Source organism: Polyodon spathula, chromosome 8 (genome assembly GCF_017654505.1).
Source record: "Polyodon spathula isolate WHYD16114869_AA chromosome 8, ASM1765450v1, whole genome shotgun sequence".
In the NCBI taxonomy this organism is placed as follows: domain Eukaryota; kingdom Metazoa; phylum Chordata; class Actinopteri; order Acipenseriformes; family Polyodontidae; genus Polyodon; species Polyodon spathula.
In genome coordinates, this window is record NC_054541.1 from 28,756,295 (window position 1) to 28,782,164 (window position 25,870).

Below are 25,870 nucleotides of genomic sequence, written 5' to 3' on the forward strand. Positions count from 1 at the left end.
AACATTTTAATTGCACATGTGTCTCTCAATTGATTGTCTCTCTTCTTGAGGGTCTTGTGGCTAGATCTGTGTTTTTGTTAACACAATTACTCATGTCACTTATTTATTTGCTACCAGCACCATATTGCCAAATTTGTAGACCTCAGTGAAGTACAGTAGAATACAAATAATGACTGAAGCTGTGTCTTCTAGTGAACAACTATTGACCCAAGAGTTGAAAAACTGATTGTGCACAATAAAACTAAAACTGCACAATGAGGGCTTTATTGCCCACTGGGAAAAACTCTGGTCAATGTTTTATTAAGCCAGACCTGGGATGTGATATCAGAAGTTAATGACATTATTATTATTATTATTATTATTTTTAAACTAATGACTGCTGAAGTAACTTTTGCTTCTGGGCTGCTGTCAACAGCCACTAGTTCTCTGATTTATGGCCAGTTTGTATGCAATATCACAAACTATTTTGGTATTGTGACTGTATTAGCCAATGAGTTTGCAAGCTGCAAGTTAAGGGTTTAAAGAGTCTGGTGTTTCCTTCGGATCTGCAAAGACAATAATACTCAGTTTGTCAATTTTATTATCCTACATCTGCTTTAAACATCTCTTGAGACACTGTCCTTGTTTACAAAAGACCTCTTTGGGACAGCAGCATATTAGAGAACATCACAGGAGACAGGAAATTGAACGCCACCTCCTAGATCAAATGTTATTTATTTTTTAATAGTGAAAGTCATCTAGTTTTGTTTTCAGTTCCTTAATATCTTAAAAGTAGAATGGCTCCAAATGAAAATCCAACCAGCACTTCAGTAAATTCTTTACAGTTGATACACAATTGTTTTCCATTACATTTTCAGTCAGGTTTCATTGCAGATGATGCCCAGAGTAAAAACATAAATTAAAAATAATAAATTAAAAATACTGCCCCGTTCTTTAACAGCTATGTCAAACACAGATCCTTGCCAGAATAAGGGGAACACTTCAGTTTGAAGGGGGGTGTAAATTAATTTGACCTATTTGCATTGCTTCTATAGAAAAAAGTATATTATCCTCCTGCATTCAACATATAATGACTCAATTGAGTTCCACTGAATGACTTGTTTTCATAAGTGTGCAAGGGACTGCATCTCCCAAAACACAAGAAAATGTTTCACAATTACTGTTTAAAAAGAAAGAAAAAAAAAAAAGATATTTGCAAGGGACGAAGTGTCAAACTGTTGCAATTTGTTTCATTTTGTGTGAAAGGAAAACATACCAGTAAAGTAACACAAATAATATGAAACAGTTGAGTTGTCTCGAGCTACTTCTGTAACAACTTCACTTTTCCTTTCAAAATAGTAATGCAAATTGCGCACTGGAGTAGTTTTTATATAGAGCCCTTATGTTTCACGGAAAAGTGCAGTCATGAGCGTTTGTGAGACGATAGCTGAGCAGAGTCCAAGGTTTGTGTAGCACATGTTCTGTTAGTATTGCGTAGTCAGCAGCGAGAGGTGAAACTAACTAATTTCTTACTGGTAATGCATAATTGTTTGTTTTAAACAATAATTTAAAAATCAAAATTTTGTATCCTTTAAGAGTTTCATTATGAATAATGAATTTTGAACTTTAAATATACAGGTTAATACTAACAGTTAAAACAGCACTGTTGTTCTACTTGGATTTTGGTGTCTGACCAAATTTATATCAGAGCTTTAGTTTCTCACACTGTTCATGTAATTATATTACCAGATTTGCAGTGATAAACTAGGACGTTCTTTTTTCTGCCCAAGTCACTGACCCCGTACCAACTCCGTAACCGTTACAATAACAGTATTTAACACAATAGTAGTTAAACAATTAAACATATTTTTTAAAAAGTCCTGCGTAGGAAATACTTTTTTAATTTTAATTTTTAATTGGCACTAGAACGCTTCCGTACTAATACAACCTAATAGTACATCACTCTGCTATTATCTTGCTGAGCACACAGATGCATTTTTTTTTGCTTTAAAAAAAAGTAAATACAATCGCAAACAAGGACGATTTAACAATTGTACTGTTTCTGACCGGGACAAAAAATGAAGGCTGTTTTTGCTCTATTTGTGCCTCAGAATATGAACTAAACTACGTGCACAATTTTTACTTCCGAGTGGTGTTCTAGTTCCTTTTTATTGTGAAGCACCTCATGATTGTTTTTTCTGTTTCATATTTTTCCTTTTAAAAGCAATACAAAGAAACCGCGTATCACAGTCTACCATTCTACCAAATTACCGAATAGCTGTGTGCTTTTGTCTTAGAAAATTTCAGTTGACAAAAGCTCACTCAATGCTGACAGGTTGAACCGCTGCAAGAGTGACGGTTACCATGGCGATCACCCCTCTGCCATCATAGGTCACGTGAACGGGACCTGAGTGACTTTGAGTTCTTTGTGTAATGCAGTGACTCCAGCCTAGTAGACTGGATTACAGCTAGTGATTGTTATATATCAGTGACGTATGTATATAGTCTTACAAACAATACCATGACATGCCCAGATAAAAATGTTATTTAAGTGGAGGTGACAGTTGGACATGATGAGCGAGGGCGGGAGTCTTAAAATGCAATAGTTACTGATTGGCCCCTTCCTGGGATGATGCACTGGGTCCCACCCACCAAGGTGTTAAAACGTCTTCCTGAGGAAGCCATTTCTCTTTTTCCTTCTCAAGATGGTATGGTAAGGCACCTATGTCTAGCTGAGCATGTTGAGAGAAAAGAGCTTCTGAGTCGTGCTGTATTTCCCTTGCATTCATACTGAAACCGGCTTGCTGCTTTCCTGGAATCACAGACTCTCTAATTCAAGTCTCTTCTGTTTTTCAGCAGCCTCCTCGCTTCGGTGTAGTCTGCGCTGCTTTTTACTGTTTGGGGTGTGTTAGCGACTGCCTGTGCAGTCACTCTGTGATTGATTGTCTATTTCTTTCTTGGGAGAATACTGTTCCTCCACGGGGCTAGGCCTTGCTGCATCCCCACTGTCGAGTGATTCCCCCAGCCGCCATCTGGCAGCTGGAGTGGGCCTTGTTGTTGGCTTCCGCTGCATGTCCCCTGCCTCTTGATAGACCGCACAGCTCTGTTTCAAGGCTGTGCTGTGGATAGCTGCAGCACAGTTATTACTACAGCTATCCAGCTGTGTATTCCTCCACCGGGCTCTGTTACTTCATCCAGCTGTAGAGTAGACCTCGCCGGCTGTGTAGGCCACCCACCTCGTGAGTTGTAAAGAAACAACAGTGTGTTCTCCCCTATTGGACCTTGTGTCTCCCTGGTGTATGCTGTGCGCTGACCAGCTGTGTGACTACAAGGTTAGGGCAGGCACCGTTGCATAGCTGCCCCTGGTGCTTCGATACCTCTGTGCACGCATAGCCCTTGGTACTTTGGTAGCTCAGTGCGCACAGTGCCCAGCGTTACAGCGCCAGTGCGTGGACACGGTGCTGCACGGTACACGATGCATGTAGTGCTCACGGAACTCGGTGCGCATGGTGCTTGGTGCCTTCCACTACAGCACTAGTGCATGAATGCACAGTGTCATACAGTACACGGTGCACATAGTGCTCACAATACTCAGTACCCACGGTGCACAGTACACACAGCGTTCGGTGCACAAGTTGCACGCAACACATGGTACAATTGGGCTTGAATGCATGTTGCAGCAGTGGACGCTGTTCAGTTGAAGCAGAACACCAAACTGATGTCGGTCAAGTCGGGGTTACACCCCTTTACGCCCTGCAAGGCTAAGATCCCACAGGAGGATAAGCATACCCTCTGTACGCAGTTTCTGGGCGTCCAGCATGCAATCTTGGCCCTCAAGGTAGAGGTGGACTGCAGTATCTTTGCAGCTTTTAAGCCCCAGGTGAAGAACAACAGGTTGGAGAGGGCCATGAGGGCAAGTTCTGCATCCTCAGTGGCCGGACTGTCGGCGGCTCTTGGAGCCCCAGAGCCCCTCCTCCATGACCTGTCCCAGGACCCCCTGCTGGACATCCCCAAAACACAGGCCGTCCATAGTTGCTGCCAATCTCTGCAGGTGGGAAGGGTGAAGCGTTATAAACAGGTGAGGGACATTATGGGCTTGAAAGCCCAGATGGCCCAGGTCCTGGATCTCTTGTCTAAACAGGCACCTGTGGCTCCTGCCGCAGTCCCAGCTCCTATACAGCCCCAATTACCATACCCTCCCTCCCCAGGGGAGATCAGGGTGGATGGGGAGAGGTGTCCCAGCTGGCATAAGAGGACATGCTTTCCACAGCGGCCTCTTGGGACTGGGCTTTCTTCTCCTCTGACACGATGCAGGTAGGAGGGGAGACCAAACCCCATGCATCGGAAGAACTCACCTTCGAGGTAGCCTTGGAAGCCAGTGCTCCTCCACTGTCGGACTCAATGTCGGCACTGACCGAGTACGTCATCCCAGGAAGGGGCCTATCAGCAGCTTTGATATAGAGCTCAGCGATATCTACCCTATGGGCAGGGATATCCCATAGTCATGTTGGTGGTCATCTTTTCTTTCAGGGAACCAGGGTTACTGTAGTTAACCTAACGTTTTGATAAGTCAAAATATGAAAGTACCTTGACGAAATATTTTGCAGGTACGCTGTACGGGGCCTTACTGGTTTATTTTCACCTCTGTCAACAGCATTATTGAAATTGAAAACGATTTAATACAGGAAAGAACCACATTCAAATGGTAGTGAACCTGGAATGTAAACAAGACTGTTCAATTGGTAGAACATCAAAGACATCACCTCTTGAAAAGCCCCCCTTGTCACACAAGCATGGCTAGTTTGTTTTCATTTAAAGTCGTTATCCTCAATAGTTCAAAATAATCACCTAACTTAATAGTGTACAAAACAGTAAGGAAGATGTTTGACATGGGTATGTTTTATTGTGAATTCGTTAAGATTTCACAACCTGTTTACTTTCATACAGCTGGAAAAGACAGAGCAGGGAATTGCATTATATGTAATTTGAAATAAAATATTTTGCGTCCTATACTATGCATTAAAGATATTTTAACCTCCAGTAAAACAAGGTACCTACTGTGCAAGTATGTAATAAATGGTACAGAAGATAACGATGTTGGTTTTATTAAGAAAAATAAAACCAATTCAAGGGTTGTTTATTTATTTATCTTAACTATAATTTTAAAAATCACAATATAATATTATATCAGTAAAGTGTTAATATTCAAATTGATTATTATATATATATATATATATATATATATATATATATATTAAAAATATATATATAATATATTATATATATATATATATTTCAGCAAAACTAAATCAACAAAATGCTGATCAGACATAATGTTTGTTTGTTTCAAATATATAGGCAGGAATGAATGTATGTTTCCTTTCCATTGTTAGTACCAACTTGGTACAAAATAATGATAGCACTATGTGGTGTCAAGCATTTTACAGTAAATTGTTGCGGTCTTTCCCGCTTCTTCTGCAACCCGTCAACCGCCTCCTCAGCTTGTAGTTCGTGATGTGCCTCCGCACGGCTCTGCCTGTCAATAGCGGAGTAGCTCCGCCTCTCACTGAAACAGCAGAGTAGCAAGCAGAGAGAGTAAATAGAGAAAGCCCAAAGATGGCGGACTCACTGAGCTTCATCCACTTTGCAGATACCGACAAAAACCCGCTCCAGAAACCCAAGGAACCCAAAGGAGCGTCGGATAGCATACCGCAGTCTTCCCGGGATCACCACCCCCCGCCGCCCAAAAAAGTCCGAAACGAAGAGAAGAACCTTAAACCCAAGAAACTAAATGGAGAAGGAGGTCGAGGTGGTGCAGTCGAGAAGCAGCAGCAGAAACAGAGCTATGGCAGCCCAACAACATGGAGCTTCAATGAAATTAAGACGAACACTCCGACTCAGCCGACCCAGACTTCTCTCCATAAAGTCTTCACGCCCAGCGCCTTTCAGTCCACCTCCATAAAGCCTAAAAAGCCTAAGGAGAAACGGGAGAAGGAAAAGGAGAAAAATAAACACAAGCCAGTCCCAGAAAATAACAGCCTTGCTGGGACGAAGAAGGAAAACGGGGAGGTGAAGTTGGTGCAGAAAGGTGGGGAGTTAACAACTGAACGTGTCTGAGTTTAATTATTTATTAACTTGATCGCAACAGTGTTATACTGGTCGTATACATTGTTTACGTGTCTCCATTTCTGTTTGGTTTGTTTTGGTAATATGTAGCGCGTAGAGGATTCGACAAAACCCCCTACGTTGCAAACCCATTGGAAGCATGTGGGCCGTGGTGTACATTGTGCAGCTAGCTTGGCTCTGTGTATGTCTCTGCCTTGTTTTTGTTTTCATCATGATGGGTTTGTACTTTGTTGTAAAGTGGATGCAGAATAAAAACAGTTTAGTTTTAGCTTTTTTGTTTGTTTTATAAACGTAAAGTTAATGTTTTGGTTTGTTACAAATATGCCAGTAACCTAAGTCTAAGCAGTGTGCATTGGTAGTTTAAAGATAGATGATGTTGAGCTTTCATTCTGATTTTAATTTGTAATTCTGTAGTTTAATTTATGGATGTGTGTTCGGCTGCCTGGGTTGTAGTTTCACTTACTATGAGTCCTACTGGCTCCCGATGAAATGTCAAATATTCTTATATATCCTAATACTAAAAGTACCAATGCAGCGTAGTTTAGTTGTACAACACTAAGTTTAATTGTGATGTCTTATGTAAAACATATTTTAAGTAAAACGGCAAAGTATATTTTTGTATTTGACATATCTATATATCAGTTCCAGGACTACTGTATCAGTCGCTGGTTTTTACAAACCGTCTTTGAAAAACAACAAATATATTAGAGTAAGTTAAGCTTTTATATATAGTTTTTTCCTACCACGCCCCCCATGATATGATTACATGATTAATTGCACACACTGTTAGAAATAACGTGTTGCCATTGCTTTTAATTTTGAAGGCGCCGAAAATTAATAATGCATATTAATTTTGTTATTCTTTGCACAGTAATTACATTTTATTTAGCACCGTGGCGTGAAAAAAGAGACTTGTTGAATCGTAATGTTTGCTTAAATGCTCTTTTTGCAATACACTCCCTCGTCATCGCGATGTGTCAGCCTCCTACTGATGTGTCGCTGACCTCAAAGGCCTTGCAGAGGACCTTGCTGTGTGACAAAAACAGTGATGTCATCACATTAATGGCAGCACTGTAATCTTAATCTTCACTGCATTTGGAAACTGTATCAAGGCATGATCATTTTGGCCATCTCCCATTAATAGGGGTGGACATTTGTCACTCAAACTAGCCATAAATAAAAAGCAATAACGCACTATATCGGCCATAGACTCCTATTTGAGACTGTCCTGAAATGTTTTATTTCAATTTGAAAACAGATTAACTTGTATTAAATGGATTGGCACTCCGAACACACATTAAAAATAAATAAATAAATAAATAAATCCTTTGATAGCCAAGCAAGTATGTTATTTTGATATTTGCGTTTGAAGACCACACTTTGCTTTTGCTCCAGCCCTGATGTTAGTTCGGTTCCTATTGCGGAACACAGAACATCCTTACTGTTTGGTGCTGTCTTACTGCTCTGCCAATAACACTCCTGCTTCTATTCTTTCAGATCAGAATAATAAAGAAAAGGAGAAAGACAAGAAGAAACACAAAGTTATGAATGAAATTAAGAGGGAAAATGGAGAAGTGAAATTGCTGCAGAAAGGTGGGTATTGATGAGTACATGTGTGTTCGTAACTTCTGACTGACTGCAATGAGATTACCAGTGAATTCGCTGAATTAGCATTCATAATATTTATTGTGAAGGTTTTAGGAAGAATGAAGCTCCATTATTGTATGTTCTTTTATGTATTTGTATGTAATGCCTGTTTTGCAGAAAGTTAATTATTTAAATTATATAATGGACTCACATCTTCAGACTATGCAGTGGATAGCATGTCAGCCTCAAGTGCTCATAAGTTCCACTTAGACCCTGGGTAATTGCCACCTGTTGAAATGAAGGTCACAGGTGGCCAAAAAAAGTGAATCCTTTTCCGCCGATTCCTCCAAACTGATACTTTGAGTTGTCGACATAAAATGTCATCAGCATTTTAGTTAAGGGTTATTTCTTTACAGAGATATCACATATTGTTGTCATTTTCGGTTTCATATCCCTGTGATGTTTGTAGAGTGAGTAAACACAGTAGTATTTCACTTTATAAAATAAGTATTTATTTTTTATCAGGATGGACTTCCAATCCCATTGTGCATTTTGTTAGGTATTGACTGAATATGGCTTCCATCTTCTGGCCTACTGGTGAATTGTAGATTTAGGGTAAAACTATAAAACTCATTGACAGTTTTTATAGTTTTTTCTAAGAAGAATACTTTCATCTGTGTTATTTTAACTTAACTTTAACCTGTTTACCAGTTTGTGGTGGTAACAAAGCTTCTGCCACTGCACTGTCTAAGCCTAATCTAAGAGGCCATTTGAGATAGTAAATAAGTTGAACACTGCATGCTGAATGTTTTGGTGACTTGACATTTGACCAGTGTGGCCGTCATAGAGGTCGTGACTTTTTTTTTTTTTTTTTTTTTTTTTTTTTTTTTGGTTTATGGATCAGAGAGATCTCTTTTGAGATAGCATAAACACTAATGCCACATACAGCACTCTCAATTGGACCTTGCAGAACAGTGCAATGGAAGTTCCATCCCAGTAAGTGTTTGACTTACATTGCATGGTTTTGTATTTAAGAATGCCAGACCTGCACAATTTAAATGATGCTTTAAATGGTTAGTTATTTTGGCTAAGCTGAGTTACTATTTGGAGTAAAACCATGTTTTTGAAAAGTGATGTTGCCATTTTAAAATAGTTTAGAATCTGTTCTGACTGGCCTACATACTTTAAAGTTTTTGTGACTGCTACGGTATATACCCGTGCACTGCTTTTCTTTTTTTTTTCAGACTGCATGGAATGTCAGCATGCACGTTAAGGGTTATCCTCTGCATACAGGGTGGATAATAATATAAAATAAATTAGTATCAAATTGTTTGTGTGCAGGCTATGAATGCTTGTAATGAAATCAAGCCAAAAATAAAGCAACGGGTGCTTAAAATACACAAAACAAAGTTAAGCCCTGGTCACCCCTGGAACAATAACCATAAATCGTTTATGGAGCGGTCACACCAGAACGAAAAAGGGCTCCTGTATATTGTACAGCAAATGCCAGTCAACTTTTTAGTACACGCCCACTTTTATTTCCTGCAAGATGAGGGACAGGGATGAGAAGCATTAAGAAATACTCCTGTTGTATTAAGCGTAGGAGTCAGAGAAGATGAGTGTGAGTACACAGAACACTGCAGAGTAGGGAGGAGTTAGGGGAATTCCATGCGTTCCACGTTGCTCGGACACCACCTCGTTGCTAATGCAATAATAATAAGAATTTAAAATAGGGGTGGGCATTATTATCGATATCGAACAATATCGACAAAATATCGAGATTGTTCTATGTCGATGATCATTTTCAAAATAGCTATCGTGAGATTTAAAAATAAATAATAAAAAAAATGCAAATACGTTGGCAGACAAACTGTATAATTTATTTTGTACAAACCCTATGCACACCTTGTTAGTCTCTTAGTCAATCACCACACATTCAAATATTATTTAACCATTTTATTCTATTGATTGGTGTTTCTTTTTTTAAGAACCTGATTAACAAGTGTATTTCAAACAAAATGTATTTCAAACATCATTATATATAAAATCAAGAAAAAACAACAAATCCACAACCTGTGCCCTCTCTCGTATACTCTACCACCGTTTCTTCACTTGTTTCCTCTCCCCTTCCAATCCGTTACCGGAAGATATATCCTGTTTTCAAAAAGTGCCTCGTATCAACAAATTAGAAACAGGATCGTCTTTTTTTTAAAGGGGATACGCACCTAAAAACAAACAACAAACAAACAAAAAATACAACAGGAAAATATGCTTAAAAATTTCAAATTTATATATATATAATATATATATATATTATTCCATTTTAGAATGTGCTTTGCCTGGCCAGGCTTACGCCTGTTAATATTAAAAACAGCAGGTATAACATCATGTGGTACTCGCTATAAGGTGCCAAACGCTATATTTGCACGCTGTATTATGAGCACTATTCTGAGGTATGCGCATGTCATTTGTTCATTATTTGGCCGTGTGATTACTTAATCTATTAATGTATTTTTAAATTGGGAACTTTCAGTATTATGAAAGATTTACTTTTAAAACATTAAAACACATCTCAAAATAATGCAAAAGTCAGCATTAATTGCACGTGCTTAATACTTTAGAGGTGTCATGAGCCAGGATGAAGATTCAATTACTTCTGGATTAACTAAAAAAATAAACAACTCCAAAGTCTGAGCAGTGAAGTATAGAGAGATTTTGTTTTTGAGGTGGCTGATGTTGGGAATAGTAAATCAATAACAATACCTTGTTTTTCTCTTTGGATATTGTTCAGCTAAAGCACTGCGAAGTTAAAGTTAAGTTATTGCTTTTCTTATGTAAATATCTGTTAACATCTGGTGGTGGTGGCCTAAACGTGTACACAGAATATAAACATGAGCACATCTTTCTGCTGACTTAATATATATTTATGTATGTGTGTGTGTGTGTATGTATATATATATATATATATATATATATATATATATATATATATATATATATATATATATATATATATATATATATATGTGTGTATATATATATATATGTATATATATATATATATATATATATATGTGTGTGTGTGTGTATATATTTATTTTTTTTTTTTATTTTTTTAAAGTAGTGCTTTAAGTTGTAAGTTAGAAAATAAACCCTTTCACATTTAATTGTGCATTTAAATACAGCGTCTCGCTGTGCAGATGTTTGATATGACGTGCTTGAATAAAACTTTTGAGTTGTATCAGGTTGCTGTCTTTAATTTTAATATTGTTTAAAATGTACCATCATAATGACTGCAAGGGGCGGTTTTAGGTACGAGTATAACCGTGGTGGTTGTCGTGCTAACGTGTTAATTTTTGTGGTGTATATGTAGAATAATGTTGTCTGGCATTGAGTTTGAGGTACTCGAGCACTAAATTACGCGAAATTCCCACCCCTAGTAATAATTTACCTACCTAGTATGTATTCAATTTTAGCATGGGTGAAACCAGGGTTAAAATTATAACAAAACCGGACCAAGAATTCTCCATGACAAGATTAAATTAGACCCTGATAAACAGAATACCCTGTTAGGTCATTCCCTGTTCTCTTCTAAAATAGTAATGTTTTTAACAGTTATTTAATTTTACATTTGGTCTATAAAATAAACTTATATACCTTTTTTAATTGTATCCTCCTGGTGCAGTGTCTTTGCACTTGGTTACAACATTCTGAGTGAAAAACAGCAACCAAAAATGAGATTTTAACCAGGTGACTCTGTGCAGGGATCTTGAATAGTGTGCTTATTGTAGCGTTTTATATCTTCCTCTTTAGATGTTTCCCACAGCAGTGTCAGTTCTGAGAAATAAATCGGCTGTCCCTGAGGCAAGATGCTGTTTGTGTGCAGCTATACAGCACTTTGTTAAACTAAAGCCTAAGGAAATTGGGAACCTTTTGTACACAAAGGATAGGAAGCTGTTTGGTACTAGACAACAGACTAATAAAGACCATTAAAGGTTATGCTGTTAAAATGCTGACCCACTGTTCTGAATGTGAAAGTAAGTGATCCAGTGAATTAAAGGTGTTTTATAGCATTCTGGGTTGTGCTGTTATCATTATTGTTTCGGTAAGTATGTTATTCAGAAGACGACAATCCTTTTTTTTATGGCTTGTGATATATTTAATTTATAAGTGAGCAGTTTGGTTTTTGCAACACTTCTCTGACTTTTTCGTACTGGATTAGGGAAATTCAGACATGGATTAACTATTTATTTCGTAGCAGATGCCCTATCACAATTTATGAATAATCAAATAATCTCTCATTCTGAACAAACCTTTGTCTTTCTGGCTGCTGTAAAGTTTAGTTATTGATTTGAACAGAATAGCAAGCTTAACGCAAGTTTTTATAATGCAGTGTGACCTAATTATGTAAGCTTTCCGTGTGTCCTAACGTATTCTGTAGCAGTAAGTGGTAGGACTGTGCTTAGAAATGCTGAGCAGTGAATATATGCACACATGAGGTTCAGTAGGAAAAGTACTTCTCTTTCCCCTTGCAGTATGCATATTTAGTGTCTTTTTTATTTTTGAATTTATACTGAACAAAAATATAAACGCAACATGCAACAATTTCAAAGATTTTACTGTTACAGTTCATGTAAGGAAATCAGTCAATTGAAATAAATTGATTAGGCCCTAATCTATGGATTTGACATGACTGGGAATACAGATATGCATCTGTTGGTCACAGATACGTTAAAAAGGGTAGGGGAGTGGATCAGAAAACCAGTCGGTATCTGGTGTGACCACCATTTGCCTCATGCAGTACGACACATCTCCTTCATATAGAGTTGATCAGGCTGTTTGTGGCCTGTGGAATGTTGTCCCACTCCTCTTCAATGGCTGTGTCAAGTTGCTGGATATTGGCGGGAAATGGAACAGGCTGTCGTACACGTCGATCCAGAGCATCCCAAACATGCTCAATGGGTGACATGTCTGGTGAGTATGCAGGCCATAGAAAAACTGGGACATTTTTCAGCTTCCAGGAATTGTGTACAGATCTTTGCAACATGGGACCGTGCATTATCATGCTGAAACATGAGGTGATGGCAGCGGATGAATGGCACGACAGTGGGCCTCAGGATCTCGTCACAGTATCTCTGTGCTTTCAAATTGCCATTGATAAAATGGAATTTTTTTCGTTGTCCGTAGCTTATGCCTGCCCATACCATAACCCTACCGCCACCATGGGGCACTGTGTTCACAACGTTGACATCAGCAAACCGCTCGCCCACACGTCGCCATACACGCTGTCTGCCATCTGCCTGCTACAGTTGAAACTGTGATTCTGCCATGAAGAGCAGACTTCTCCAGCGTGCCAGTGGCCATCGAAGGTGAGCATTTGCCCACTGAAGTTGGTTACGACGCCGAACTGTGGTCAGTTCAAGACCCTGGTGAGGACGACGAGCACGAAAATTAGCTTCCCTGAGACGGTTTCTGACAGTTTGTGCAGAAATTCTTCGGTTGTGCAAACCCACAGTTTCATCAGCTGTCAGAGTGGCTGGTCTCAGATGATCCCGCAGGTGAAGATGCCGGATATGGAGGTCCTAGGCTGGCGTGGTTACACGTGGTCTGCGGTTGTGAGGCTGGTTGGACATACTGCCAAATTCTCTAAAACGACGTTGGAGGTGGCTTATGGTAGAGAAATGAACATTCAGTTCTCTGGCAACAGCTCTGGTGGACATTCTTGCAGTCAGCATGCCAATTGCACTCTCCCTCGACACTTGAGACATCTGTGGCATTGTGTTGTGGGACAAAACTGCACGTTAGTGGCCTTTTATTGTCCCCAACATAAGGTGCACCTGTGTAATGATCATGCTGTTTTATCAGCTTCTTGATATGCCACACCTGTCAGGTGGATGGATTATCTTGCAAAGGAGAAATTCTCACTAACAGGGATGTAAACAAATTTGTGCACAAAATTTGAGAGAAATAAGCTTTTTGTGCATATGGAAAATTTCTGGGATCTTATTTCAGCTCATGAAACATGGGATCAACACTTTACTTGTTGCATTTATTTTTGTTCAGTGTACTTAATTTGTTCAGTGCACTGATTCCTTACTCCTTCTCTGTCACATACACACAGAGCACCATTGGATCTTCAGGTTAAATAATGCTACTGTGTTTAATTTATTTTGAGCCTCCAAGATCCATGTTGAGTGAAACAAGATAGATATAGATAGGAATACAATACCTGCATAAGGCACAGAGCTCTACATTGTAGTTTTAAGCTGAGTTACACTGTGATTGTAGGGCATGATGGTTTACTTATTCACTGATTGACAATTGATTGCAGATGACCTTGAGTGCTGTATCTTGGGACCTACTTGTTAGTTTCATAATACATTTTAAAATGGCTTTGAAATTCCTTACAACCTGATTGGCTGCTGACATTCCAACCCCTCGATTTCTAATAGGATAGATTTTCTTGAGCAGTTCTGTATTTTCTAGTTTTATGTATCTGTTTTTGACATCAAGATGGTTATCTATTCTTCTGAAACAAAGCAACAAAAAGCAGCATGAATCAGAAGAGCAGGAAGTATCCTCCTACATGCTAGCAACGTGCAATGGCCGTGTCAGCCACCAGCCCTGGGCTTCACCTTTTGATAGAAAACTTTATCTCTTGCTGTATTTTCACTGTCCACCTCGATATAGGAAGGTGTATGTGTATGAAGCCGGTGGGAGCAGAATCCACCAGCTGACCTTGCTTCCAATCTGCTGTCTTGAGTAATCACTTAAGCCTTTCTTTATTTTTAGATAGTTTGTTACTGGAATAAAAAGGTTAAAGCAATTTTACAAACTGCAGCAGACTGTCTTGTAAACGTCCTGTAAGTTCTATGGGATTCTATTAGACTTGCCATGAATGTGGGTTATTCCTGACTCCTCCTATTTTTTATTCTTTATAGTGGGATCCATGTGGCATAAAGCGACACATAGCTTTACTATTAGCAACAACCCTGACACTGCGTTCAATTCTTAAACTTAGTCTTTGTCTAGCTCTGATATTTCAATTATAAAAGATTCTCAAATTTTTAAATGCATTTCTATTTTCTGAAATGCCGTTTCATTAGTTTCCTGCAGTGCTAGTTAATTCATTTCTTGCATTAATCCTGATCGTGGAATTTCCATATTGGTAATAAAGAAACTGAGCCTATGAGTGGTTTGTTGAAACAGCCCTGTTATTGCAGGAATTAGTGCCATATCCTTTTATTGAAATTCTAGAGATGTTCCACTTGATATATAATTACCAGTATATCTTTATGTATTCTGTTCCCTGTGTTTTTAAAACTGTTGCTGTGTGTAATCGTTTCTCTTTAAAAATCCAGATGTTTCCAAATTATACATCTAGTAATAAAAATGGGTATTATAACATTTTAAATCAGATTTTGTATTATGACAGGTAATAATTGCAGTTCTCCCTCAAAATTTTACTTTAAGCAGAGAACACACTCCCTCTCCAGATTACATCTAATAATGTGCCTCATGTGGTAATTATCAAAGATGTGTTGCTGCTGTATCATCACATACAGGTTTTAAATATCACCTGCGATGTCACCAGCACAGTGAAGGATGCATTTGTCGTAGGGTTTGTATGAAATGTTCTTTGAGGGACAGAGTTGCCTTTGAGTCTTTTGCAGCGTTTCTGTTAAATCCATCAGTTTGACTGGCAGCAAAAGGTCTGTGACGAGCAGCTAAAAACACTGACTGTCACTAACAAGAGTGAATTGAGTGCGCCTCTTGTTCACCTCTAGACTACGCCCTTTTAAAGGCACATTCAATCTTGTTAACGAAGCAAGTCACCGATTTTTAATCCACGCCCCATCCTTTCATTCCTCCTGGAGGGGAGGATTTGTTTATTTCGTGGTCATCCATGATTCAGAATGTGAGCCTCATGTGTTGGTTGAAATGAAAGTGCAATTTATTTTTAAGAATGGACAGGTGTCACATGAATGACCTGTTTTTAGTGTAACTGGTAAAACATTTAATGACCAGTCGCTGACAGGCAGCAGTTTTTCCTAGCGGAAACACTAATTATGCCTGTGCAGATTTTGTATTGGTCATGATTATGCTGTTACAGTAACTGCAGTGATTTGCCTGTAATTCCTTGTGCTTCTAAAGGTTGTTTGTTTTGTCTGTTTTAACATGCACTCATGCCACCCAGAATGCAACACAATGTGGAGGGTGTATACCTACATTTTTGTGTATGCATTTATTGTCTGTCACACATAGCACATTCTTTAGAATAAATAAAATATTCCTGACATGTATTCTGTAGCCTAAAACGCTTGTTGCTAATAACTTTCAGCAACAATTGGCAAGATGGCATAAATTGCTGTTTTGTATATAGAGAGAACTGCAAGTGCTGCAGATTTAGAACCCAGTACTTTTTTTATTTTTAATCTTATTTTCAGAGACAAGAGTTAAATGGAAGTCTACTCCTTCAAACACTTTAAACACAACGCAGACAGGCTGCTGTGACCCTATTAAGGTGTTATTGATTGCTTCATTTTGATATTGAAAACAGAAGTTGTGCTGGACCACATGTAAGGGTTATAACCATTTTTTGTTGATCCATTTAATAGGATGAGCGGGAATATGAATACAAAAAAACTGAGACCTCTGCTGGTAGGTTGTTCGATGTCTGTACATGTCAAGTAAGAATATTTACACAGAAAAAGGTGAAATGCACAACCCTTCTACTTGTAAAAATAAATGCATATTTCAGGGGATTGTGGGAGAGAGACTTCAATAGTTATGATGTAAAGATACCACAAGTAACTTAATTTGTTTTGAGTTGGTTCAACCATCTGCCACAGTTGACTAAATCCTAAAATATGGGTAATGATAGAAGTAATTTGTTGTTTCTTTACAGGAGAAAAAGAAAAGCCAAAAATAAATGCAGAAGAGCTGCAGATCAAAAAAGTGAAGAAGAAAAAGAAAAAGAAACACAAAGAAACCGAAAAAAAAAAACGGCCCAAAATGTACAGCAAATCCAGCCAGACCATATACTCGGGGCTTGGATCTGACTCCATTGGTCAAGGAGCCAAACCAAGCAAAGAGGAGGAGTGTGACATCAAACCACCAGCCCACCTCTTCCAAGAAGATCCCAGCATGGAGAAAAAGCACTGCAATCCACCCAATGCCAAGCCCCCAGAAAGCAGGGTCCCTCCCTTCGTCTCCTTAAAGAAACCCAAGGTTCAGACCCAGATACCAGGGTTGGACAACTTGGAGTTCAAAAGGTTAATTCACATAGAGCAGCAGCCTAATGGAGGGGCCTTAGTAGTGCATGCTTACAGCAAAGAGCTGTCTTGCCTGTCTCCTATGGAGATGCAGAGGTTTGCTGAAGAGTTTGTTACACTGTCGTTTAGTGAAGATGAGAATTGTGCAGCTTATTACGTAATGGGTATAATTCATGGGGCAGCTATGTACCTACCAGATTTCCTGGACTACTTTTCATTCAACTTTCCGAACTCTCCAGTGAAAATGGAAATCTTGGGAAAGAAAGATATCGAGACAACTACTATGTCAAACTTCCATGCTCAGGTAAGAGTGCATAAAATGTTGTACTTGCAGAAACAATACTTTGAGATTGTCTAAGTCGATGTGTGGCATTGGATGTGGTTGTTTGTTATTTATTATTGGTTTATGTGGTAGTGGTGGTGGGGGGACAGTGGTGGGGACATGCTTCTTTCAAAGATTTCTAAACATTTGGTACATTCTTTTACATTTATCTTAATGGCTTAAGATAGGGCCATTCCATTTTAGCTATTGAACAGATTAAACCTTCTTCCAGTTCATAATACCAGGGCCCTTAGATGTGACCAATGCTTTTGCAACCTCAAACAAAGGTCATCAGTTCAAATTTTCTAAGCAGAAAATGAAACTGATCTGAAAAATGAGGTGGTTTTACAGAAGTTGTAACTCACGTGAGTTTTTATCACTGCATCCTGAGATTGTAGTCCATTGTTTCAATATTTCCATTGCCACTGAGGCGCTAAACCTATCCCATCATCACTGCTGTTAACGGTAAATGCATGCAACATGTGTGCCAAAAAACCCCCCAAAAATACAATAAATGAAACCTGGATTGGAATGGCTCTCTGGTACTGAAATGCTTCTTGGTATCTATAATGTACAGAACGCAGAGGCTAGTGTACGCTAGGTTGGTGACTTTTCAACTTTTTAAACACAAAGGAGATAGCTGCTTCTGCATCCAGTGCTCAAATAATGTTAGACATTTGCAGAGCTTTTTGAGATGTTACAGTAATAAAATGACTTGGATTGCATTATTGAAGAGTTTGGTGATAAAACGAGTGATCAGGAGAGGATTTATCAGTATGCAAGTCTATAAAGAGGTATGTGAAAAATACTGCGAACAAGGGGTGGGGCTTGGCTGGAGATGCAGTATTGAGTGTCCTTTTGCGATTCAGATCATTTAAACCTGTTTTACTCTGAAAATTTATTTTAAACAATGCATGTGAAAGTAAATTGGACCCGACGCTCCTGGCAAGCACTAAATGGTCTGCAAAGAGTTAAACAAATACAAAACAAATGGTAAATGTACAGTAACCTGCAACTGATGGCTTCTTTCTTAACTCTAGAAGTCTCTGCCTCCATGGTTCTGCTTTCTTAATAGCTCTGTTGCGGTACTTTGTGCTCTTTCTTGATATTGCCAACAGCAGATAAGAAGCTTGATTTGAATATTGCTTCGACCATTTTAAACAAACGGTTGGTAAGCATTGCGTTTATGAAGCTTCCATTGTTTAATTCAGATACATTTAAAATCTACAACACGCTGAGTGTGCTGCCAATGCCATCACATTTGTAGCCTACTTTTAATTTTTTAGCGAGGCGGTCAATTTATGAGGGCAGTTATGTGATATTCCACTGTATTCTATCTTGATTGCGATGTGGGCTGTAAGTCAATTAATAATAAATCCACATACGTGTATGAAAGAGATGTTATACATATTCAAGTATGGAGACGCAAAATAAAATTATCAACCAGAGTTGTTGCTGTCGAAAGTTCCATTGCAGGAAAGGGTTGGCTATCTCTAATGTACTGTTTCGAAAAATGACGATATAGTTGTGTTCACTGAAGATAATGCAAATCTAAGTGGCTATGCAAAGTCATGTAAAGTTTTGATTTTAAAGTAACAGCAAAAAGGGAAATGCATCTCTGTGATTAGGCCATAATTTTAATGTAGTTTTCAAACCTTGTTTTTTCTTTTCTCCTTTGGACAATGGGGTTGATTTTGTTATTTTCTTTATTTTACAATTATGTTTTCACTGGAAATTTGTCAGACTTTACACAAAAACAAGGCAAAGGCTAGTGACGGCAGGAATATAAAAATTGGAGAGTGCTGTATTTAAATGCCAATGTATTTTATCAAACGTGTCTTAAAACATTGGGATTTGTTTGAAAAAAGAGGAATTATTATTCCTTTTAAACTTACTGTGAAGGCTTTTTTTTTTTTTTTTTTTTTTTTTTAAAAAAAGCATTTTAACTCTAATGATCTAGTTGTTAGAATTTGCACGATAATCGATGTCAAAGTCAGGGTTCGATTTACAACACTAGGGCACTGCAGAAAAAAAGAACAAACCACGATACATTTTATATAGCATGCCACACATACAGCTGCCATAATCAAACCATTTAATAACAGTATACACAATACAAAAGCGGCAATTTTTAAAGTTCGATTAAAACCCACCAACATGAGAGCCATTTTATAAAAAAAAAAAAAGGCATGCATTAGTCTCTTGGCATATGGAAATAATTGGACTAAGTTTGGCTATATTTCTCAAATAGTAAAAAGATACTTCAGAAACTTCCCTAATATGAGTCTGAAATGAGACATCAGGATCAAAGACCTCCCCCAAACTCTTAATTTTTAGTTTAAGTTTTGATGAGAGACTGCAGTGGTCAAGCTCATGTAATCCCACATTTCCTTTTAGATGGTTCTATGATCCCACTAGGATAACCTAAGTTTTATCTGAATTCAACATTCAAAAATTCTATGACATTCAATGCTTGATGTCTGTAAGGCAAGTAACTAACAACACCCAGGCAGAAGAAATTCCTGGCTTTAGGGACAAATAGTAGGGTATCATCAGCATAGCAATGAAAGTTCAGTCCATGTCTGCGGATAATGTCACCTAACGGTAGCAGGGTTAGAAATTCATGCTCGCCTGTGGCAAATTAAATCTGATGAGTACTAGTTGATGTCTGTGTTTCAGTAGTCCTCTGGGCGAGTACTTAAAATAAATGTACACATATACTATCACGTTCAGTCTTGTGTTAAAAAGAAAAAAAAAAAAAAAAAAAAAAAAAAAAAAATGCACAGAAGTCAATTTTCTAACGGGGTGTAGTGGGTGAATAAGCATTCACAAATAATGCTTAGAAAACAGTCACTCGGAACTGAAACCTCCTTTCATCTCCCCTGCAGTGCCAACCCCACTTAATTACATTTTACGTTTGTGTTCTCCCTCTGCGTGGGATGTGAAGTTTATCATTTGAATGTACTGAAACACGTTGCATCTTTTTGAAGTAAGTGTAAAGTCATTTTACAAAAATTTGATTTATACTAGGCTACGACCCTGACTGAAGATGTCATTAGCAAAAGGGGATAGTTGTACGAACAAGGGCAAACAGTAGGCCACACTTTACTAAACTAATTTTTACTTTTAAAACTAATAAACAAACAATTACCATAATGAATATTATTGTAGTATGTTGCTTAAAACATAACACAATATATTCTTAATAAAGTTGAGTTATTTATACAGTAACACGTTTAAAACTTGGGAGTCACTGTCTGTAGCTTGGTGTTTACATTATCATCAGCGTATTTTAAGTTTAGAAGCTGAAATTACTTTTTTAAAACACACTTTTCTTATACCAGTACAGTAATGCTGTGCGGTAGTCAGTTTGTTTGAAAACCAGGGTTCGACATTAACCATGGTCCGGTGGCCTGGGGCTGGTAGAGAGCACAGTTTGGCCGGTAGTTATGAAGCACCACAGGCCCGACTGGGCCGGTTACATTTAACTGGTATAATATATACAGTACCAGTCAAAAGTTTGAGTACACTTGCTGGAAACTAGGTTTTTTTCACAATTGACAATGTTTTACGTCGTATACGTTTCGTAAATACTTGAAAATGAAAACACGTTACAATGTACAAAACAAAACATAAGTAGTATCAAAGCAATGTTCAAGAAAATTGTCCCAATCTTGGATTCCTCAAAATAGCCACCCTTTGCCTTAATAACAGCCTCACAAACACGAGGCATTCAGTTAACAAGTTTCAGCAGAAAATCACCCGACATGTCTTCCCAGCTCTTCTGCAACAATTCCCAGAGATGTAGGGCTTTGCTTTGATACTTCTGTCAGTTCATCCCATACAAGTTCTATGGGATTGAGGTCTGGAGATTGGGCAGGCCAGGTCACTAGATTGGGTTGTCTCTTAACAATGGTTTCTTTGCAGCAATTCTTCCAGTTAGGCCAGCTTCATGCAATCTCATCTGAACAGTTGATGTTGAAACATCTGTACTTCTAGTAGCATTTAACTGAGCTTGTATTTCAGGGGCAGTTAATCGCCGATTTCTCAGACTTGTGACTTGAATGAACTTTTTCTCTGATTCTGAGGTCACCCTTGGCCTGCCTGACCTTGTTCTGTCCTCATGAGTGCCAGTTTCTTCAAATTGTTTGATGGTCTTGGCCACAGTAGTTACAGACACGTGCAAAGTTCTTGCGATTTGTCTTAGATTGATCGACATTTCTTAAAGTAATTACAGACTGTCTTTTTTCTTTGCTAACTAAGCGTATTTTGCCATTTTCTGCTCCCTTACATTCAGGAATGACAAACCCTCACCTGTTAACATTAATTGGTGACAAAAGGTTAATTAGGTTACATGTTAGTTAACTCAGAGAACATCTAACAGACACTTTTATACTTAGGCCAGTGTTCTTATACATATATATTAATATATATTACTTGTTTGGCGTCAGTTTCCCAGACTTGCGGATAAAACAGCAGCTTTATTTGTTGTGAATTCAACATTCCGTTCACATCATATCAGGTCTCATAGTAAGATGTCCCGATGGATTCCCAGGTTGTCTAACTTTTTGATTTGGGATCCTTTGTGTTCAGGTCAAAAATGCCATTCGCAATCTTTCCAGGACCCGCTGGTATCACTCAGCAAGATTGGCGCTGACTTGGGAGAGGCTGCACAAGCGACAATGCTGTAACTAGGATTGTTATGAATACTGTTTTAATAGTGTTTATTATTATGATTAGGTAATTTGCTACCAAGAAGGCAAATGCGTGTGTACAAGCAGACACTCATAACAGCGTAAGCCTGTAAAGTTTAGCCGGGTTCACAAAATGTTCGAACAATGTCCAAGACAAGATTTCTTCGCTCTGTACCCTATTTCCTTAGGCACAAGTTTTTTCTTTTGTTTACTGAATTAAAATACACTGAACCAATGAGCAGCAACGTCGCAGCGCGTATCTCTTCCAGTTAAAGCAACAGTAGCATAATATTGCGCAAACCACCAAATAATAATTTTTGCTGTAGTGTATTCAGAATAAGATAACACCTATCATATAGCAAGCTAAATATTCTACATCTGTTTAATTCTAACAAATAATATTTATAAAATAATCTTAGTGTAAATATTGTAACCTGGCCAAAATAGAAAATACATTCCAACATTACAATAGTTTAACATTACTAATTACAACTAGCTGTCAAGTGCTGACATCAGATGAATCGAAGTCAAGTTACTTTTTTTTTATTCAATAACCTGTAAATAATTCAAAACAAGGACACCTGGTTGTACTTTTAATGGTCAGTGCAAATGTTGCTGTTACTCCATCCATTCACAGAAAGTCAACAGTAGATGTTTTACATTGAACTGCAGTCCAGTTAAAAAAAAAATAGCTCCTTTCCAACTCCAAGTATCTTGCCTTTTCTTATAGTCACTGCGTTGTTGTGCTTAACATTTAGTATGTCTTTATTCATCATAACGTTAAATTACCTTTCTAATTTCAGTGTTACCCAAGTTTGGATTACTGTACTTTTAGCACTTGCTATATCATATAATATATATATATATATATATATATATATATATAATATATATATATAGATACCTATACTTATATTATATATAACTTACCAAGAAATTGTGAAAGAAAACTTTCTTTTATGTATTGAATGGCTTCTTTTAGCCACTTTCTTTTGAAAATAAAAACCATCATGAAAATATATATGAATATATTGGGCCAAAATTGCATCCGGGCCAGTAAAAACACTAGCTTAGTGGCACGAGGGGACAGTAGTTAAAAATCTAAACATAGAGCCCTGAAAACCAGGCTTTAATCACTGATATTAGGTGCACAGGCGGTGATTCTGTGAGTATTCTGGGGCTTAAGCACCAAATGGGGGAAAATAAGGTCTTGCATAGTGCAGATAAATTACCTGATCTGTCAAATTATAGTGTGGATGCTTCACAAGCAGAACTATTATTGCAGTGTCTAAAAATATAAAATCCACTTATTTGTTATTCTCTCATTTATATCTATACCTAGTAGACACAGCATCCGGCGGTTCTGGCAGATTCTACTGTACTTGATGAAGCGGTTTTCTCCCACTGCTAATTAAAAAAAAAAAAAAAAAAAAAATTATATAGCCACCTAGTTAACAATTTCATCCCGAGGGCTACAGTGAAACGTACTGTCTTTTTAAATTGGGACTTTAGTGAGTGTGTGTGTACGTGAGTATATTCATTATTGTAAATAGTAACCAGCCAGCATTTTTGTAAATAGCAACACATGTAATGTACAATAAAATAAACATTTTGTTTGTGTCATCGTGTCTATTCCAGATGGAGCTTCATGGTCGGCAAGGTGACACAACTGAGAGAATTTTTTTCCTCTGTCACCCTGTCTGGTGCTGACAGTGTCAGTTTCTCAGTACAGTACAGTAGTCGCTCAATAACGAGGTGCAAACAGGTGATTGATCGAGCTGTATCAGCGTTTACGAAGGTGCTTTTGTTTAAAAATTTTTTTTTTTGTAACAATTTAAAACTGCATGCATACTGCCTTCACGTGTGAGCAATTATAGAAAGAAAGTGGTTTGGCAATTGCCTCCAAGTAGTCTAATTGGTGCAACAGCAAGATAGACATGGGGTGGGTTTTATCCTCGGTGGTGCACTCGCTGTGTTCATGCTGTAGTAGGCGTGGTATAGTACCAAGTCCACGTAGTAAGAGTTAATGACTAGTGTTTTTCTGACGTCATATTTTTTAATAAAATGGCATCTCTACAAATGGACCATTGCTCTGTATCTGGATTTTGGACTGAACAGACTGGAATGCTGAAATGTTGGAAGTTTCTTTATTTCACATCTGCTAAATAAGAATGGATCGTTGTAGACATAGCTTGAACTTATGATTTTTTAATAATTTTTGTGGAATCGGCAAAAATAAGGACATTGTGTTCCAACAGATTTCTTGTCAATTTAATGTACTGTAAAGCTTGTGCAAATACGTGAAATTGAAAAGTTGTGTTTAGTAATACTTGCCCATACACAATTAACTGTACAAGAAGGTTATATTCATTACTTAAAAAATTACTTGATTGTGTTTCAGATTGGCAGTTAAAAAATAGGACTTGTGGCAATGTTTGGAGGAGAGAGTTGTCTTGTGTTGGATTAGAGTACTCAAATTGAAATGCTTGAGTACGCAAACAATGTATTTCTCATATCCCACCCCTACTATATTGCTATGGGCCGATCTGTATCAAAATACACCCTCCAGAGCTGCTGCAGTGGTCTCGCTATGCTTTGGCTTTCTAATAGAGAGTAGTTGGTAGAGGGATTTAAATGGTTTTCATTCATACATTGTGTAGATTTACTGCTTCCTGAAGTATTCCACAAGCCTCTTAATGATGATGAGCAGAATGTAGCCACAACTTCAGAGTAGTTTTTTGGAACTGATGTGAGTGGGTGATTTTCATGTCCCAATTATTTCTTTAGGCTTGGCTATTTTTTTTTTTTTTTTTTTTTTTTTTTTTTACAGCCCCAGGGAATAATTACCTCTTTGTGCTAACTATGTGCTGTACTTTGTACATTTTAAATGGCTGACTGCTGATAGTTTGTGGGTATCTCTGAGAAGATTAATCTGGCATAGTTTGGGGATGCATGGAGATGGAAGTTCCTTTCTGCTTGTACATAAACAGTACTGTACAAGCAGCAACTTTTAACAAATATCTGGTGTTCTGTGTAACAATAATTAGGCCTACTGGTATAAGTGGATGCACTGCAAAAATTTAATTTTAATTTGTACATGACAAATTAATGTCGTCTCAAATACATTTTAAACAATTAATATTCAACCTCCAAAATCCACCATGCTGATATTTTAGTTTGTTTCCCAATTAAATGTTCTACTTTGCATCTGGTTTGATTTGGTGACCAAAAAGGTTTAGATGTACACCACAGCGGAAACTAGAAGAAAAAGTATTTGCTGCATCCTTGGCTCTGAGGCTGTGTTCACACTGGGTTAGTTTCAAATTGACTTGGTCTGGTTCATTTTGTTTAGTTTGAAACGGTGTATCAATTTGCTTGCTGATCACATTTATCTGTGAAAGGGATGAGTTCTTTTGGTAGTTATGATGCTGGGTACCAGTAATTTTATTTTCCAAATTACCGTAGTTATAGAGAAAAATAAAGAAATGCGGTCATTTTAAATCGCCGACTATGTTAATAAAGAGCTCTCCTTGATTTAAGTTTTGATATTAATTGTTAATGCAGTTAAGAAATGTAATGAAAGCAGGATATTGCTTCCCTCTTTTCTAGTTCAGTGTCTTTTGGAACTTGGAGCAGAGTAAGCATAGTTTTCTATGTTGAATAGTAAGCTGGAAGTTTGCTTTTGTGAATTATATATATAGCAGTGATCAAACATGATTATTTTGGTTTTTTAATTTTATTTTTTACACATATTCTCTTTATACGTATATAGTAGGCCTAATCCTGTTGCAACTTAAGCCGGGCTTACACTGCACGATGTGTGTAGCTTGCAGTCCCCGATCTACAGTGAGAAATCGTAGTTCAATCAGTAACTATGAGTTGCGCTG

At 37.8% G+C, this 25,870-nt stretch overlaps 1 protein-coding gene across 1 annotated transcript in view; it reads left to right on the forward strand.

The window, feature by feature from the left end:
* Positions 1–5,517: 5,517 nt before the first annotated feature.
* The window catches only part of LOC121319739 (lysine-specific demethylase RSBN1L-like), a 52,328-nt gene continuing 31,975 nt past the window's right edge, over positions 5,518–25,870 (forward strand). The window contains exons 1-3 of the mRNA XM_041257488.1: positions 5,518–6,067; positions 7,603–7,698; positions 16,601–17,271. Coding sequence (XP_041113422.1) covers positions 5,596–6,067; positions 7,603–7,698; positions 16,601–17,271 — 1,239 coding nt within the window. The 5' untranslated portion in view covers positions 5,518–5,595. The remainder of the gene's footprint in view (positions 6,068–7,602; positions 7,699–16,600; positions 17,272–25,870) is intronic.